The sequence below is a fragment of the Mirounga angustirostris genome, unplaced genomic scaffold (genome assembly GCF_029215605.1).
Source record: "Mirounga angustirostris isolate CCGP_5_RB_7025 unplaced genomic scaffold, mMirAng1.0.hap1 SCAF_9, whole genome shotgun sequence".
In the NCBI taxonomy this organism is placed as follows: Eukaryota; Metazoa; Chordata; class Mammalia; order Carnivora; family Phocidae; genus Mirounga; species Mirounga angustirostris.
The window spans coordinates 97223769-97241837 of NW_026991717.1; the positions used below are offsets into that span (position 1 = coordinate 97223769).

Sequence of the window (18069 nt, forward strand, 5' to 3'; positions counted from 1 at the left end):
CGAAGCCCCGCCCCACTTCCTTCGCCACGCCTCCTGTTTGCTCTTCTCCTTCCCAAAAGTCCTGGGGCTCACCAGGCGGTGGGAGGAGACCGCTTTTCTGTCATGCGCACTAGGGATAGGCGCGCTTCCCTCTTTTCCACAAACCAACTCACTAGGACCCGGCCTCGTCATGCGCATTGAGAGTTCCCAGGAGCGCGCGGTGAGGCGCATGAGCAGATAAGCTCGCGAGGGCGGAAGTGAGCAGCGGCTGCGCGGAGGTTGGGGCCGCCGCGCTTGCTGTGGGGTGGGCAAGCTGTAGAAATGACGCCCCCCGGGAGTCGCGTGGTTCCAGTGGCAGTGTTGCTGCTTTTGCTTTGGGGGGCTCCCTGGACCCACGGGCGGCGGAGCGACGTGCGCATCATCACGGACGAGAACTGGAAAGAGTTGCTGGAAGGAGAGTGGATGATAGAATTGTGAGTGTGGGGGGCGGTTGTCTCGGGTCCCCTCGGTGGGCCGGAAAGTCCGTGTCCTAGATCCAAGTCTGGACACCCGACTTCACCTCCATTCACCACCTCCTGCGGGTCCCAGGCTCGCCAGTACTCCACTCCGAGCCGTGGAGCCGGCGCCCCTGACTCCTCGGGATCCCTAAACTCCTCTTCGGATCAGCTCGGTCCCACCCCCTCCTCGTTTCTTATCGGGAAATACTAAGTTTCTTCTCAAGTGTGTACCCCCAGTTTCGTTTCTAGAGCTGTGGTGCTCGTAAGAGACGGCGTTCAACTTGGAATTCTCTCAACTTTTCATGACTTTGGGGCTGGAGGTTGTTCGTCTGACTAGTTTCTATACGTTATCTATAATAGAATGATCTTTCAAAAACTTCTAGACTTACTTTTCACCAAATTTTACAAAACAGGAAATTGAGCAGAACCTCACTTCTCCTTTGGTCTAATTATCCTTTTTATTTATTTATTTATTTATTTATTTTTAAGATTTATTTATTTATTTATTTATTTATTTGACAGAGAGAGAGATAGCGAGAGCAGTAACACAAGCAGGGGGAATGGGAGAGGGAGAAGCAGGCTTCTTGCCGAGCAGGGAGCCCGATGTGGGACTCGATCCCAGGACCCCGGGACCATGACCTGAGCCGAAGGCAGACACCCAACGACTGAGCCACCCAGGCGCCCTGGTCTAATTATCCTTTAACAGTCCATTTACAGTGTTGGAATTTGAGACTCTTATTTTATGGACTGGGTATATTTTTATTTTAGGTGCTGAGTAAATTCAAGTTGGGTTATTGTTAAATTTTCTTTATCTTTTTTTTTTCTTTTCTCTTTCTATGCATCTCAGTTTTCCTTTGGATGTGTGTTTTTGCCAAGTACTGAATATCTTCGATTGTTACTCTTACATTCAAGTGTTATTGCATTAAAAAATAAAATTAATGTATGATTGTGATTATAAACTCTGAAGACCACCGGGTCATCATTTACTCGTCAGAGGAAATCATATGTCTGTGGTGATTCTGTTATAATGTCTCTTCTGCATGGGTAGAAAATAAACTGCCAGCCTTTGCTTTGGTTGCTAAATTGGTGGTGGTGGTGATGATGGTTGTAGTACTATTGATAATAGTAGGGTTAGTGGTATTAGTAACAAACACCACTATTGAGTGTTAACTGTACTAAACACTGCTAAGCACTTTATATACACTATCCTATTTAATTCTCTACAAATTTTGTAAGATGGGTATTACTTCCCGCATTTTACAAGTGAGAGAAATACCTAAAGGCTTTAATTAATCTGACCTGGTATTGCTATACCGGCTTCCTTTCCGTTTTCGAAGCCTAAGAGTAGGTATGCAATAATTGTTAGAACAGCCCCCTTCTTTAACAGAGTTCAGGTGAGTGTTTTCCTGTGTGCTTGGGTTACCAGTTAATGGATGGAGGTGGATGTCCCTAAAGGAGAGCTCAAAAGGCCAAATCAATAACTCTTGAGTCATAAAATTAAAAAAGGCATAGAATATTTATATGGAGGAAAAGATAGGGGAAAATGTTTATGTAGTATACGTATAATCTGTAACTTAGTGAAATGAATTTTCAGGCACTATTGAAGCTATACAGGGGAGAGGAAGTATAACCAGAGACAACATTTGGTTTTTATTGTCATGAATAACTTGTTTTAGATTGTGCCAGTAAAATATTCACAGTTTCATGAGTATTAAACAATAGTGATTATGAATTTATATGCAAAATACAGTCAAGTAATACTTAGGAGTTTTTTTTTAAACTCGTTTGATCAAACTGTAAAAATACAATGGTCAAAAATTTATTAGGGGATTTGAATTAGAACTTCTCTGTGAAATTAGAATATACTGTAGTACTTTTTCCTTTAGCTTACTGAGTTTGAGGTTAAGACTTAAAAAGCGCCTAAGAAACAAAAGGAACTTGAAAGGGGGATCTAGTACTAGTCTTAATGATAGTCTGCTCTTGTTACAAGTCTGTTATATGCATTACATCCATCCTGATCAGTTTTGTTACAGAGATATTTTCATTGAAATACAATCTCTTGTTAAGGACTTTTCCCTTTTATGTATGGTACTAGTCTTGTTCCACAGTGCCACTTACTTTTAGGAGTTCTATTTTCATAAAATAAGTTCAAATATAATGAAATGTAGAAACTGTACTCTTGTGTTCAAGTACACGCTTTATTCTTCTTGGTTTCATTAAAAAAAAATGAGGCAAATTAAAAGACGATATGCAATAAAGCGAAGAATAAAATCCTAGGGAGAAGTCAGGGCCTTGAAAGATGCAGAATATCAGAGGAGTAGTTAAAAAGCTAATAAACTTACCCATAGATTTGTAAACCTGAGGTCTTAGAAACTGGCTGACCAAGGGCTGGCCAGAGGAATTTTGTTTGGCTTGCCTAATGTTTGTGTCTGGGTTAACTTTTGAGGTAACATTTTTACATAAAAATGCAGATTTTCAGCTTTTAAATAAGATAGAGCCTGCTTCCTAGCTGTAAATCCCTTCCTGGTGGTCTTGCTGAGTGATTGATGGTGCCCCTCTTAAGCAGGGGCATGCATTTCCTTGTTCACCTCAGCCGTGGGCACTTCCTATTTTTCTCATTTGTGACTCATGTAGTGCAAAGTATTAAAACTGGTGAACTCCAAATTTGGTTTTGAGGTTTCTGGTTGCCACATATTTGGGGAGAAATTCAAATTTTTTTTTTTTTAAGACTTTATTTTTTGAGAGAAAGCGCACATGTGGGGGAAGGGGCAGAGGGAGAAGCCAACTCCCCGCTGCTGAGCAGGGAGCCTGACTCGGGGCTCCTTCTTAGGACCCTGGGATCACCTGAGCCGAAGACAGATGCTTAACCGACTGAGCCACCCAGGCACCCTGAGAAATTCAAAGGTTTTTAAAGAACCGTTTTGCATGTGAACTTATGAACTTATTTTTGTGTCTTAAGAACTTATTTCAGAATTACTTTTCTGTGATCAGCGTTATCAGTTAGTTTTGATTTCCAGAACGTTAGACCCACAGTTAAAACTTTTTCATCTTCGCAAAATTAATCATTTTGCTGTTTTGTTTTTAGTATAAAATATTCTTCATAAATTATACACTTAGAATTTTTATGTCCATATGGTCATATTAGATTGCTTAACTTTTTTTATACTGTTTCTTAGTTATGCTCCATGGTGTCCTGCTTGTCAGAATCTTCAACCAGAATGGGAAAGTTTTGCTGAATGGGGAGAAGATCTTGAGGTTAATGTTGCAAAAGTAGATGTCACAGAGCAGCCAGGTACTGTAAGTCTGTGGTTAGTCTTTGCAGATTGGGTTCATATGTTCATCCTGTTTGCCACATCACTTGGTCTTAACTACCTTTTATTAGGTTTTGAAAACATAACTGTCTGTAGTACTTAAGCTGACTCACCCACCTCTCTGATGAGGGATCCTTGTGCAGTGGCTGCAGAAAGCAGATTCTGTGGTTGTATATGCAACTCATTCCTTTTATGTGTGGCTCTAAGGGACCTTGGAGACATTGCCCTCTCCCCATTCTTGCCCGTTTAACTGCCTCTGATCTTTTTTTCCTTTGTATCCCAGGCCCCAGAATAGCGTGTAAGATGCCTTTGAGAAGTCCTAGAATACTGTGGTTTAGGTGGACATTGGAAAAACCATCATTTGCATCCATATCAAGCTTCAGAATAAGGAGCATGTGGTTGAAGTTTTTTGTAGAGCCAAGGGCACATTCCCTGACCAGCGATCCGAATCTCTTAATTGGGTTTCAAATTTAATATCTGTGATTTGAGGACATGCTTTTAATACAAAGACCTCAAGGTTGTGGGGTCAAATATACTCCTGACTTGGCCCCCTAAATAAGTGGCAGGCTCTGTTCTTAAGAATGCTCCTTTCTTAGACCAGCCTCATCTTATGTGTTCTTGGTCACAATAAACCTGGATATGTTGACTCCGTTCCCACCCCAGATGGTAATAATAGCTAATATTTATTGAGTGCTTACCTAGTACAGATATTGCTCCAAGTGTTTTGCATTTATCCTATACAACCTTGTGAGGTAATATCCCCATTTTACAGATAAGAAAACTGAGGCATAGAGAGATTAATCCTTAGTTATATTATTGCCTAACACATGGTTAATAATGTTATTGTTATTGCTCATCTTACGAAAGGTTCAAAATATTTTCCATTTTAACAACATGTTAGACTCTGCCTTTGTTTTTTGAAGTCAAATGCAATTTCATTTGATTTTAGACCTTTCTAAAACTACTGTTATATTGTGCTGCCCCATTACTCATCTTATCATACAGTGGTATAATTGATCAAATGTTAATACATATATATTCACAGATACCTTCAGTATTCAAGCTTTTACGTACTTTTAGTTGAGATAATATGCAATAGTGTTTATTTATTAATTTTATTTTACTGTTATGTTAATCACCATACATTACATCATTAGTTTTTGATGTAGTGTTCCATGATTCATTGTTTGCGTATAACACCTAGTGCTCCATGCAGTACGTGCCCTCTTTAATACCCATCACCAGGCTAACCCATCCTCCCACCCCCCTCCCCTCTAGAACCCTCAGTTTATTTCTCAGAGTCCACAGTCTCTCATGGTTCGTCTCCCCCTCTGATTTCCACCCCCCTGCATTTTTCCCTTCCTACTAAGTGTTGATTTTTTAAAGTTTCTTTCAGTACATAATTGGGATTTTTTTTTATTGTTTGTTACAAAGCTCAGCTATTTTTAGGTATAATTTCATATGCTTTCCCAGTTAGTATTTAAATACAGAATCAACTTTTAAGTAGTGATTGTTGGCTTATATAAAACCTGTTGTGTGTTCTTTCTTGTATTTATTTCTAATCTTTATCATTTTTAGGGCTGAGTGGACGATTTATCATAACTGCTCTTCCTACTATTTATCAGTAAGTATTTGAAGATTCTGTAATTATGGAGAAGGATGCAACATAGTATAATCAGAATAGTAGACCTCTGGCCTGGGTCATGTTTAAAGAGCATTATATTCAGTAAGGCTCATTTTGCTCTTAGCACTATCCTAGGTGTCTTTAGGTAGATGGTTGAGGTATAAAACAGTCCCTGGTTGGGGTGCCTTGGTGGCTCAGTCATTAAGCGTCTGCCTTGAGCCTAGGTCATGATCTTAGGGTCCTGGGATTGAGCCCCGCATCAGGCTCTCTGCTCCGCGGGAGGCCTGCTTCTCCCTCTCCCACTCCCTCTGCTTGTGTTCTCTCTCTCACTGTGTCTCTCTCTGTCAAATAAATAAATAAAATCTTTAGAAAAAAAATGAAAAATAAAACAGTCCCTGGTCTCAGAGCTTCGTAATTATTTTGGAGGGTGGTGTTCACATGAAATCGTGTGAAGCCATATAGCATTGTAAATGATTATGAGCCCAGAGCTGTTAAGTCTTGTAGAAAGTTTGGTAAGGGAAAAATCACTGGGCTAGTAGGGTGGTTCCTGGAGAATATGGGGATGAAAATGCAACCCTGAATTTTCAAAAGAGTGCAGAAGTAAGCATTTCATCCTTTGAATAATCTCATGAACAGTCATAAATAGGGAAATTGTATGTTCAAAAATGAACTAAGAAAGGGCTATAGCTCAGTCTTCGGACAGTAGTAGGTGAAATGATTGAGTGCTAAGTCAGAATGAGCAAAATTATGTAGTCTTCAGTATCAGGTCTTTTAGTTTGAATTTATCTTCTAAATTGGGGATAGGAAGTCTCAAATCTGTACAGGCATACCTCATTTTATTGTGCTTCCCAGATATTACAGCTTTTTACAGATTAAAGGCTTGTGGCAACCTTGTGTCAAGCGAATCTATCCACCATTTTTCCAACAGCATTTGCTCACTCTGTCTCTGTGTCACATTTTGGTAATTCTTGCAGTATTTCAAACTTTTTCATTACTCTGTTTCTTATGGTGGCCCATAATAAGTGATTACAATTTGCTGAAAGCTCAGATGATGGTTTACATTTTTTAGCAATAAAATATTTTTAAATGAAGGTATGTACATTTTTTTTAGACATAATACTATTGCATAGCATTAATAGACTACAGTATAGTAAATATTTATATGTACTTGGAAACCAAAAAGTCTTGTGACTTTATTGTGATAATTGTTTTACTGGGGTGGTACTGTGATATCTCCGAGGTATTGCCTGTACCTGCCCGATACCTTAAAGTTCATCTAGTTGGTGGGTTGAATGCCAGGAGGTACTTCTCATTTAAATTATAAAAGCAAGCTGGCAATTTTTTGTGTGTCTATATCTCACTTTTCTTTGTCATTTTTCTTTTTCATGTTTATGTCTGTTTCCCTCTACTTTTGTATTCATCCCTACTCCCTTTGTGTCTTTTCATGTCACCATAAGTATTACTGTCCCTTTTCACTCAATCCTTTTCTCCACATGTCCCTTAACTGGTTCTGATTGTGTCTCTCATCTTCCTTCTCACTTCTTAACATCCCTTAAACTTACCTGGAATTTCCTGTGCTTTTTTAACTCACATTGTTTATGCCCATTCTTTTGCCTGTTGAACTTCTACCTATTCTTCAAAAACAGCTCAAAGGCCATTGCCTTTACAAAACGTTTTTTTGAGTGGGGGCTTCCTTGTGGTCTTTGGCTTTGGATGGCTAAAGGATCCTCTAACCCTACTGTAGGTAGTAGGGAGCTCTTGAAAGTTTGCACTTAAGAGATAAAAATAGAAGTATTGTATAGGATTAGACTGGCAGTGTTATTGAGGGCAGTTTGAAAATAGTGAAGATGTGGGAGGAGAGAGAGAATTTTTGAACCTATGAGAACTCCATACATTGGGAATGGGAGGGAGGGAGGGGCCTATCAGGAAGAATGCAAAGTAGACTGTAAAATACAATCACTGAAATAGGAGGAAAGGAAATATGACCAGATACCTCTGGCAATTTAAAGTAGCATGGCTAAGATGATATGATTAGTGCTGAAAATTCCAGAAAAATGCCTTTAATTTTTAACCTAGATAGCTTAAAAGTAGCTAATAATTAATAAGTGCCAGACACTATTCTAACTTTACATATAGTCATTCTTTTAATATGTTCATTACACATTTATTGAGATATATGTTCATTACATATTTATTGAGATATAATTGACATATAACTTCTGTGTGTCATTGTTTAGATAATAATAGTCTTAAGGCTTATTATTGTTTATAACCCCATTGTTTAAATAAATTTGGAGCTAAGATGTTATGAGTAGGCAATTAGTAGAATTTGTTACTTGTGCATTACTAATGATTTTGAATATAAGGATTGATTGTAAAATGAGGTTAAAGAAATAGCAAAACAAATACAGATTTATTTGGTTCTGTTTAATAATGTGATTCTGATCCTCTTTAGTTGTAAAGATGGTGAATTTAGGCGCTATCAGGGCCCAAGGACTAAGAAGGACTTCATAAACTTTATAAGTGAGAAAGAGTGGAAGAGTATTGAACCTGTTTCATCATGGTTTGGTCCAGGTTCTGTTCTGTAAGTATGAGGATTTTTCTTTTATTTATTTCAGAATTAACTGGACCAATTATATTTTGTGGAAATAAAGCATTTATATAGACCCTTAAGGTACATTCATATTTACTGTGATATTTTTAGCTTGACTTTTTCTTCTAAGTCAGATGCTTTGATCCTTGTTAAGCTAGAAGGAGGCATTCACTAGAATTGAAAGCCTTTTCAGGAATATTTTAGCTCTGTAGATCATGGTCATTTCATATCAAAATCTAGTCAGTCTTACTGAGCAATATGATGGGTAAAGTTATCATTTGAGCTTAATATTTGAATGAGAAACCTCAAACATACATCTCCTCTTGCTACTTTAGATTTCAGTTCTTAATGTGATTAAATTATTCTACCCATCTGATAGTATTTTGGTTGAACAGTATGGATGAACAGTGCCCTTAATGGCATGAGTAACCACTGGACTTTATATATAGCTAGATATATGGAGTAGTAAGGGTTGGAGATAGCATATTTCCTGCTAGCTGTTGGGGTGTAAGGCCTCACAGGTCATTTGAGAGACATCTAGAAATACTGAGTTTTGCTGAGGTCCCCATGGACTCATCCTGGTGTGGCTAAGCTATCTCTTCCTGTCTCCTCACCACACTTGTTCTTGGTATACACACCAAGATCTACCAATGGTATATACACACAAATGGTATAAGAGATAAAAATATAAAGAGATAGGAAAATATAAAAAGATATACCAATAGTATATACACACCAATGGTATAAGAGATAAAAATGCTCTGGATTCTGGGAGTGGAGGAAAGATCAGCCATAAGCGATATTTTGAAATAGAATTTTGTCTTCAGCACCTTTCCCTTACACCTCTCTTCCTGTGAAAATCTCTGAATTGAATTGTCCTGTAGCTGTCAGAATTCCCTCTACTGAACCACCGTGCCAACCTAGTTAAGGCACCTAATCTTCCTGATAGAGCCTAATTAGTGCTGATTGTAGTGAGGCTCTACGGTGCTTTATGTTTCAGTTCTTGTTCCTATTCCCGTTTTGCAATTTAAACAACAGAAACATGATTGAACCACCTTTCTATGTTCAACTGAAAATGCAACTGATTTTTGTTAATTTGAAATCTCATAAATGACTTCTCCCCTCTCCAGTAGAAGGGGTTGCTTGTAAGACTTTGTTCAAAGAATCCTCAGGGATTCAGCAGTCCATGCCTTTTGTGTTGTGGACTGAATAAGAGGTACTTCCAGTGTCAGTGTGTTCACCTACCCGATGATGGGCAACAGATGGGTCATCCTGCCTACAGGAACTTTGGCTTAGGTGTGAATTAGTTTTATGTGTTGGTGGCAACACTTGCTCTAGAGGGGAAACAGTTCGGAACCCACAAACCGTTTTTAGTTCTGGAGCATGCCTTTTTCTAACTTTCCATCTAAACTATTTGGGTTTATGTGAAAATAATAATTTTTATTTATATTATTACTTAGTATTGATTTTCAGTGTAATTTCTTTGTATATCATTAAACTATATCAAGCTAATGCTATGATAAGTTTTATTTAATTTTAACACAAAAGGTGGGTAATTCTTAGGTGGGAAGGATCAGTTCAGCAAGTGCTCCCAGTTCTTCCTTCAGGCTCCCTTCTCTGCTCACTCTTTGGAGAATTTTAAGTGTCAATAAGAGTTGCCATTTGCTTACAGTACGCTTGACTTTAACTGGTTCCACAGAGCTCGTAAGCTGTTATTCAGAGTATATTGGAGAAATCATCAGGTGAAAGGTGAAAGGCTAATGGCAAAGCAGTAGGGACAAGGAAAAAAGTTATCAAGTGTTTTATTTATGAGGACATCACATAGTGACAGCAATTCAAGAACTGTTAATTTTCATTAATGAGCCTTCTTAATACAGGCTTGAAATCAGTGATGTATCACTAATCTTGATTAACACCAGCAATAAAATCTGTCATGTTGGGGAAATTATAGACTGAAAACTAGAAGGTATAGATAGACACACATTCTGCTTCAAAGCTGTGTGTCTTACTCAGTTTCTCAGTCCTCTCTCCTTTCTTTCAGGATGAGTAGTATGTCTGCACTCTTTCAGCTATCTATGTGGATCCGGGTATGGACTAAAGTTTTATTTCTATTTTAAACATTTTTGACACTACCCTTTTATTTTAAACAACCAGATTTTTTATTTATTTTTTCTTTTGATTTTAGACTTGCCATAACTATTTTATTGAAGACCTTGGATTACCAGTTTGGGGATCATATGCAGTTTTTGCTTTAGCAACTCTGCTTTCAGGACTATTACTAGGACTCGTAAGTATTTCATTTTTCAGAGTACTAGGAGAAAACCTTTTACGTCTGGTAATTTAATATAGTTACACGAGCTCAATCATATACATTCAGATTTCTTGTGTTTATTTTTGCAGTGTATGATATTTGTGGCAGATTGCCTTTTTCCTTCAAAAAGGCGCAGACCACAGCCATACCCTTCCAGTAAGTATATTTTTTAGTATTTATTTATTTTTTTTTTTGTTCACTGTAATTCTGTTCATTTCTGTGAGCACAGTCACACCTGTAACAGGTTGCCCTTCCAGCTTAGCTTTCTAAATGTGGAATGGTAGGTTATATTGGAAGTGGCAGGGGGATATTTATTTCATGTAAGAATGACAGCCTGGTGGATTTTGGAACATAGTTATTTTCTTGGGTTTTATAATGTAGAGAATTTTAACATTGCATATAACTTGTCGATATTTAATGACACTGATCTGATGTCATTTTATTTGAACCATCATATTCCTGGATCTATTTGAGTATACTTGAATCAGAAGAAGTTGAATATATTCTACTCTTGAAGTCATTCTTTATTATAGTGATCACATTTGAAGATTTTTCTTTGTATGCTAGCCAAGTCTAAGTTTTTATGGTAGGGTATTGGGAACAGTAATTCTCGTAGCTGATTTAGGAGTGGCATTGACACTGGATTACAAGATGAGTTTATATAATTAGAAGTATTCATTGATGTCTGTCTTAGTATAATTGCCTCTCAAACATGCATTTAATCTTGAAAATTACGGTGTTATGGAAGCCTTCCTATTTGCTGTTTATAAAGAACTTTCACTTTGTGCCATCCCATTCACTTTTCCGTAACTCTAGATTTCATAAGTGATACTCTTTCCATTTTGTGGTTGAGGAAAATAAGGCTCAGAGAGATGAATTATTTTTCCAGGGTCACACAGAAGTGACAGAGTGGAAAATAGAGCCTAAATTAGATTGTTGGCATGACATTTTCATTGTGCTGCCTTTCATGACTTAGGATTTATTGAGGTCAGAACTCGTGAAATGATATCAGTGCTGAGATTGCTGATAACTGACAGGTTGTCTTTTCTTAGATCATTACATCAATACTGAAAAGGACATAATAGGGGAAGGAATCATTTTATCCAGCAAGAGCCACTGACATGTAGGGAAAGAAATGCAAGCACAGATGACTTAAGAGACAATTTAAAAGTTGGCGAATGTACATTTAATATTTATATCACTTGAAACACTTTTAACAAATTTGTCTCTTTAAGTAATCTGTGGCACAACTGATAGATAGTAACCCATACTTGAATCTGATACCACCCTTTCTATAGCAGGCCACATGATTTGAGTTGTTTTCCAGGATGTGTTTAGCTTAGATTTTGAGTTGCTAGGGAAAGACCCAACTCAGTCCAGCTTTAAGCAAAATAGAAGTTTATTGCTTCAGGTAGCAAGCAAGTCTGAGGGCAGAGATGGCTGGATCCTAGGCCTCAAATGTTGAGATGTTGTGTTTCTCAATTGCTTAGTTGTCCATGCCTTAGCTTGCTCCATTTTTGGCTCTTTCCAGTCCTTAGCATAAAATGATTAAGAAAGCCATAGCTCACAATCCAGAGTAAGAAGGAAATACACTTTTCCCCTCCACCCACCTATCTTTCAGAAAAATTCTGATGCACTCCACTAGTGTAAAGAGCTCACTTGTTTGGAACAGTCACTGTAAACCAGGGTTTCTCAACCTGGACACTTCTCACATTTGGGCTAGTTACTTCTTAGTTGTGACAGACTGTCTTTTGTACATTGTTGGATGTTTGGCAGCATCCCATTGGTTGGCGGTAGCACCGCTCCTCTTAGTTGTGACAACCAAAAATATCTCCAGATGTTGCGGAGTGTTCTTTTGGGTGGGGCGGGTGGGGGGGAGGCGCGTGTGTGCAGCAAAATCACCCCTGGTGGAGAACCACTGGGGTGAACTGTAGTGCTCACCACAGCTACATGGGATGTGGTACAGGGAAGGGGCTATTAACCCAACAGAAAGAGGGAGGCCCGACCAAACAACAGATTGTCTACCATGTGGTAATTGCTTCTGGTGTTTTCTTCTGCCTTGCACCCTCGCATCTCCCTACTCTTCTGAATTGCCTAAGATTAGGGGCAGTCTAGTATCACTGAACAGACTGACGCTCATTGGCCCAACTCTATGTTCTGTATCTCTCTGTTACATGGTGTGTTCTAAGTTTAAGTTAACTATCAATAGGCCTTGTTAAAAAAATGGAAAGGGTATGTGTGTGTAGACAGAGTTAAAAAGTCATTGAGCTGTACACTTAAGATTTGTACATTTCATTTGCAATTATATCTTAATAAAATTATATCTGTAAAGAAGAACATCTGTGAAACTCCTTGGAAAAAACCTGGATAAGAATATAACCGTCACGGGCGCCTGGGTGGCTCAGTTGGTTAAGCGACTGCCTTCAGCTCAGGTCATGATCCTGGAGTCCCAGGATCGAGTCCCGCATCGAGCAGGGAGCCCGCTTCTCCCTCTGACCCTCCCCCCCTCATGCTTTCTCTCTATCTCATTCTCAGAAATAAATAAATAAAATCTTTAAAAAAAAAAAAAATATATAACCGTCAGTAGTAAATGTCTGATTCCTGTTCATGTGGGAACTGAAACAAGGGTAGTGTTGGAGTCTGTTTCAGTGTACTTGTTCACTGGAAGATTTAATAGCAAATTAAGATGGTTCTGTTGAATGCTGTGTATTTTCCACGTTCATAGCATTAATTTTGGTTTATTAATTTCAGTTCAGTTTATAAACAGGCAGGTAATTATAATGAATTTGGTAAGTAAAATGGATCTTTCAAACCAATTTTTATTTTTATGGTGTCACTCTTAAAGATAACTTTTTCCTTTTGGAAATCTAAACTTATGATTGATAAATAAGTGGCAAAGCAGTTTATGGGCATAGAATCGTGTCTTGATTTTACTCCAGTGCAAATCTGTTAACAGCAACAACAACAACAAAAACCCATTTCTGGTCTTGATCTTTTTTTAATGCTCACCATGAATGTTGTTGTCTCTTGCCATACAATGTTATTGAGATATTACTGACTATATTCCTGATGCTGTACTTTTCATCTCAGTGACTTATTTATTTTATAACTGGAAGTTTGTACCTCTTAATTCCCTCTGGTCTTTATCTTTAAGAAAAATTATTACCTGAATCTTCTCAACCTTTGCAAAAAGTGGAGGAGGAACAAGAGGCTGATGAAGAAGATGTTTCAGAAGAGGAAGCAGGAAGTAAAGAAGGAGCAAACAAAGACTTTGCACAGAATGCCATAAGACAACGTACTTTGGGTCCTTCATTGGCCACAGATAAATCCTAGTTAATTTTTCTTAATATCATAATATTATTTTGGCAGAAAGAGAAGATTGATCATTTGTTTTGGTTTGAAGTGAACTGTGACATGCTTGTACATTGCAGGGTTCAGTCTAGATTATCATTAGATTGAACAGACTACCTTCAGAAAATAAAAGTAGCACTACATAAAAACGTTTGAAATAGGATTTAAGAATGGCAATATGATGGTTTAAACAATTCTTTAATTTTTGAAAAATCTGGTGCCAAGCAATAAGATTTGAGTATGTTTGTTTAATAATCGGTTTCAAGTTTTCTGAGTTGAAAATTTACATTTCCCGAATATTGCATTATTGAGGTATTTAAGGAGATTACTTTGGAGAAAAAGATTTCTCATTTGATATAATTTTTCTCAGTTTCACTGTGTGAAAAAACGAACATATTTCCCATAAATGGGAACTTTGCCCATTGTCTCAAGAAATGTGTATTTGAGTGACAACTCTGGTCATTTTAGAGAGATAGTTCAAGATTTCTTCATATTTTTAGATTATGCAACTAATAAAAACTACCTTGTTTAATTATAGTTTTCTACATGTGATAATACAGGATATGCTACTGATTTAGGAAGTTTTTATATAAGTCCATGGTGTTGTCTTGATTCCTATAAAGGTTGGTTACCTTTTTTGTTCCCCTCTGTTCAGTGTATGATTTGTATTTTTCTTAACCATGGGTTACATTTTTCATTTTCCAAATTGGATAATTTTTGGAATGTTTTTCATTCTTTAATAAATAGTCCTTTTTTGTTGTTTCAAACCGAAGTTTACTGAGGGATCCTTAAAATTGAAGAGCTGTCTACTGATGATTTAAAATTTTGGCCATTCATTTCAGATTTTATATCATTCTGTTGAACCTCTCCTTGAACCATGTTTTTTGTTTCTGTTTTTTTTGGATATGAAGGTGAGCATTCCTGATTTTTATTTGATGTGGAAAAGCCTTGGTATTTTACATTTTCAAAATTCATAGAAACTTAATTTGATATAAAATAAAGTTAGCATTCTACTCAGGAAAAAGTATCTTATAGTGTATGTTTTCAATGTATATTCATCACGCAGAAAGTTCCTAATTAATTTTACACAGTCTGTATATGCTTGATGTTTAAAAATCACAGCATTCTTACGTTTTTGAACACACAAAATCTATATTCTGCTGTACTTTTTTATTGTGTAGTATTTCATAGGTGGGCATCAGCAGGATGGGACATTTAAAATATTTTTACTCCTCAGAGAGTTAGAGCACAGAGTTTTCACCTTACAGTGAAAGTAGGGAGGGGTGCTGGGTGGCAGTAAGAACTGTATTACCTACAAGAAGGGAAAAAACCATAACTCAGAGTGAATCCCTTGTCCATTTATGTAATAGACAATTTCTGTAATGTCCCCTTTTGTCTAGATTCTGTTGCTGTGTGAATCCATTAGACTTATGCAGTATCATAATGTACAACAGTTTTCTTGAAAGGCCTTGCCTTTAGAATATTAAATATTCTACCATTGAAGAGTTTTGGATGTATAATAAATAATTCTGTGATGCTTTAGAAAAATAGTCTAAGCACAAAATAAACTTTTCTAAGCACTTCACTCAAGCTGGAGACAAGTGTGATTTCTTGTTGCATATTAAAAGCTTAATTACTTTGTATTTAATGATGTTCAGATGAATAGTTATGTCACTGTGTGTGTTCTTGATCTGCACAGTCAAAAGGCTAGAGTCATACACATTTTTTTCTGTTACTTGAGATGATAGAGGAAAATAGTACTTATTAATCAGGCATGCTGTTTTCTAGTGTTCTAGTATACACGGCATAGATTTTAAGTTTCTAAGTGATTAGGAAATAGTATATATGTAGAAAATTAAAAGTAGCCCGAACAGGTAGAGACTTGATATTTCAGAAAAGATAATCTTGCATTTCATAAGGACTCTTGCATCTCTCCAGTGACTCTTCAATCACTCTAGACATCTGAATAAACAGTTTTCTGTCACACCAGCGGCGCACAGAAACTATAGGGATCGTTTTACCTTTAACAGACCCTTTTGTTTCCATTATTGGGTTAAGGGTACTCTATATGGCAGAGAGATAAAGGTGCAATATCAGCGTCCTAGAGAACTCTGCTCATCACTGCTCCCCACCCCCCCCACTCCCAGTAATTATTCAGTGCTTCCATGGAGGTGTAAAATCTGATCACTCCGATGGAAAATGCAGTTCTACCACATACTGAATAGATACTTAATGAGCAAGAATGACAAGAGTTGTAATGAAGAATCCTGTGTATATAATAGTAGCTTCCATTCACGAGGGTTCTTTTTTCTCCACATATTGGCCAACATTTATCTCATCTCTGAGTCTAGTCATTCTGACAGGTGTAAGGTGATACCTCATTGTGGTTTTGATTTGCATTTCCCTGAGGATGAGTGACATTGAGCATCTTTTCATGTGTCTGTTGGCCATTTGGATGTTGTCTTGGGAAAATTGTCAGTCAGGTCCTCTGCCCATTTTAAGCGGATTATTTGGGTGTTTTTGGTGTCAACTTGTATAAATTCTTTAATATGTTTTGGATATTAGCCCATTACTGGATAGATCATTTGCAAATATCTTCTCCCATTCAATAGGTTGCCTTTTCATTTTGTCGGTGGTTTCCTTCACTGTGCAAAAGCTTTTTATTTTGATGTAGTCCCAACAGTTTATTTTGCTTTTGTTTGAGGAAACGTATCTAGAAAGTGTTGCTAATGCCAATGTCAGAGAAATTACTGCCTATGTTTTCTTCTAGAAGTTTTATGTTTTCAGGTCTTACATTTAGGTCTTTAATCCATTTTGAGTTTATTTTTATGTATGGTATGAGAAAGTGGTCCAATTCCATTTGTAAATGATGCTTTTGAAAGCAGTTTTCTGTCAAGTGTGTCCTTATTCAGCCCAGTGCATCAAAGGCATAGTTCTGGATGCAATTACATTATGAGATTAACATTAAAATAAACATTTTGACTCATTTTAGGGTTACCCAGGATATTCTGATCCATCACAACAGTTAAAGGTAGAAGTCTTTCAGTAAGTTATTTTTTCCATTTTATTGAGGTATGATTGACCAAACAAATTACTTTTGTTAGGGCTCTTTTATTAATAAAATAATTGACCTGGGGTGGAATTTAAATGAGTGGTCCTAACAGTAAATTTATAGTTGTCAAAGTAAAATTTTAAATATCTTACTTGCAGATTTAGATTTGTATTGTATATCTAGCAACTTTTGCATTTGTTTTAAAAACCATTAAAACAAGAACAACAAATTTAAATTGGAACTTTGATAATATATAAGTAGTAAGGTCAAATTCAATACTTGAACAGATCTAAAATATATCCTTTTTTTTTTTCCCGTATCATTATTTTTAACGTCCAGCATTTACAATACGAGGGCCAGAGCTTTCTCCCCAATTCAAGTTTATAAATTCTCAATTGGCTTGTGAGGCCAATAGGAATACTTCTTGTCTAATTTGGTTTCTGGGAAGACTTCATTCAGGTCCTCAATGGTCATCTGATCAAATGGAATTATGTTCCTCATCTTCTCCAGCTCTTTTTCATATTCCTCAATCCTGGCCTTTGAGAGAGACATAAACTCGGCACAACTTTTCACATCTTTTTCTTCAGCATCCAACTGAACAGTATATTTATCCTCTGGCACAGGAACCTTCAGGGCATTAAACTTCTTCTCAAAGTCATCTACCAAACCAGCCTTCGCCACATTGGCCTTGTAGTAAGCCCAGTCGATAGCAGGTGGTTTCTCAGGGAGAGCAGCCAACCTGGAGGTAAGTGTCTCATTCCAGGATTTCAGGGAGTTAACAATGGCCTTCTGGTTTCAGGGTATGATCTCCCCAAAAGCTACCCAGTCAATGGTTTTTAGAACAAGTTTTCACACAGCCATCTTGAGATCCTTCACCGACCCCAGCGGCCCATATATCCTTTCTTTTAATGATTGTTTCTTTTGAGTCATTAATTACAAATGGTAGTAATATCAGTATTGTGGCCATTAATGAAATCAGCTATCTCTCTACCTATCTGGCTGTGTGTGATATTATTTTTACGCCTATTTTGGTTGTGTTTTGATAACTCAGACTGGTTGTATCCTGAAAATGAAAATATGAAAAATGAAAATAGAAGAAGTCAATTAACCAAATAGAGGTTAGATTCTCTGAAATTTCTTTCAAATCTAAATTAAGAGTCAGTTTTGAACTGAGTGAAAATATACTTAATTTTGAAGAATAACTTAAGTACTTTTAAAAAACTTTCCTAGGTTCAGTGTTGTTAATACAGCAAGTCACAGAAATAAGGTTGCCAGTGGATTGGAATATATTAAGTTCAGTACTTAGGAAGATTCAGCTTATTGCTACCTGGGCATTCTGAAGAAAATTTCT

The 18069-nt window shown here is 37.1% G+C and overlaps 1 protein-coding gene, 1 non-coding gene and 1 pseudogene across 2 annotated transcripts; 2 read left to right on the forward strand and 1 right to left on the reverse strand.

The window, feature by feature from the left end:
• The first annotated feature begins 212 nt into the window (after positions 1-212).
• Positions 213-13809, forward strand: TMX1 (thioredoxin related transmembrane protein 1). Its single transcript, XM_045900844.3, has 8 exons — positions 213-452; positions 3653-3768; positions 5366-5411; positions 7867-7995; positions 10046-10091; positions 10190-10291; positions 10405-10471; positions 13470-13809. The coding sequence occupies exons 1-8, from the start codon at positions 301-303 to the stop codon at positions 13646-13648; spliced, it is 837 nt and encodes a 278-aa protein (XP_045756800.1). The 5' UTR covers positions 213-300; the 3' UTR covers positions 13649-13809.
• LOC123862688 (small nucleolar RNA SNORA70) lies at positions 3878-4011 on the forward strand. The gene has a single exon (XR_006795367.1). It is a non-coding gene; the product is annotated as a small nucleolar RNA SNORA70 (small nucleolar RNA).
• Positions 13810-17067: 3258 nt separating the features above from the next.
• Positions 17068-17579, reverse strand: LOC123862437 (ATP synthase subunit d, mitochondrial-like; annotated as a pseudogene).
• Between the last annotated feature and the right edge of the window lie 490 nt (positions 17580-18069).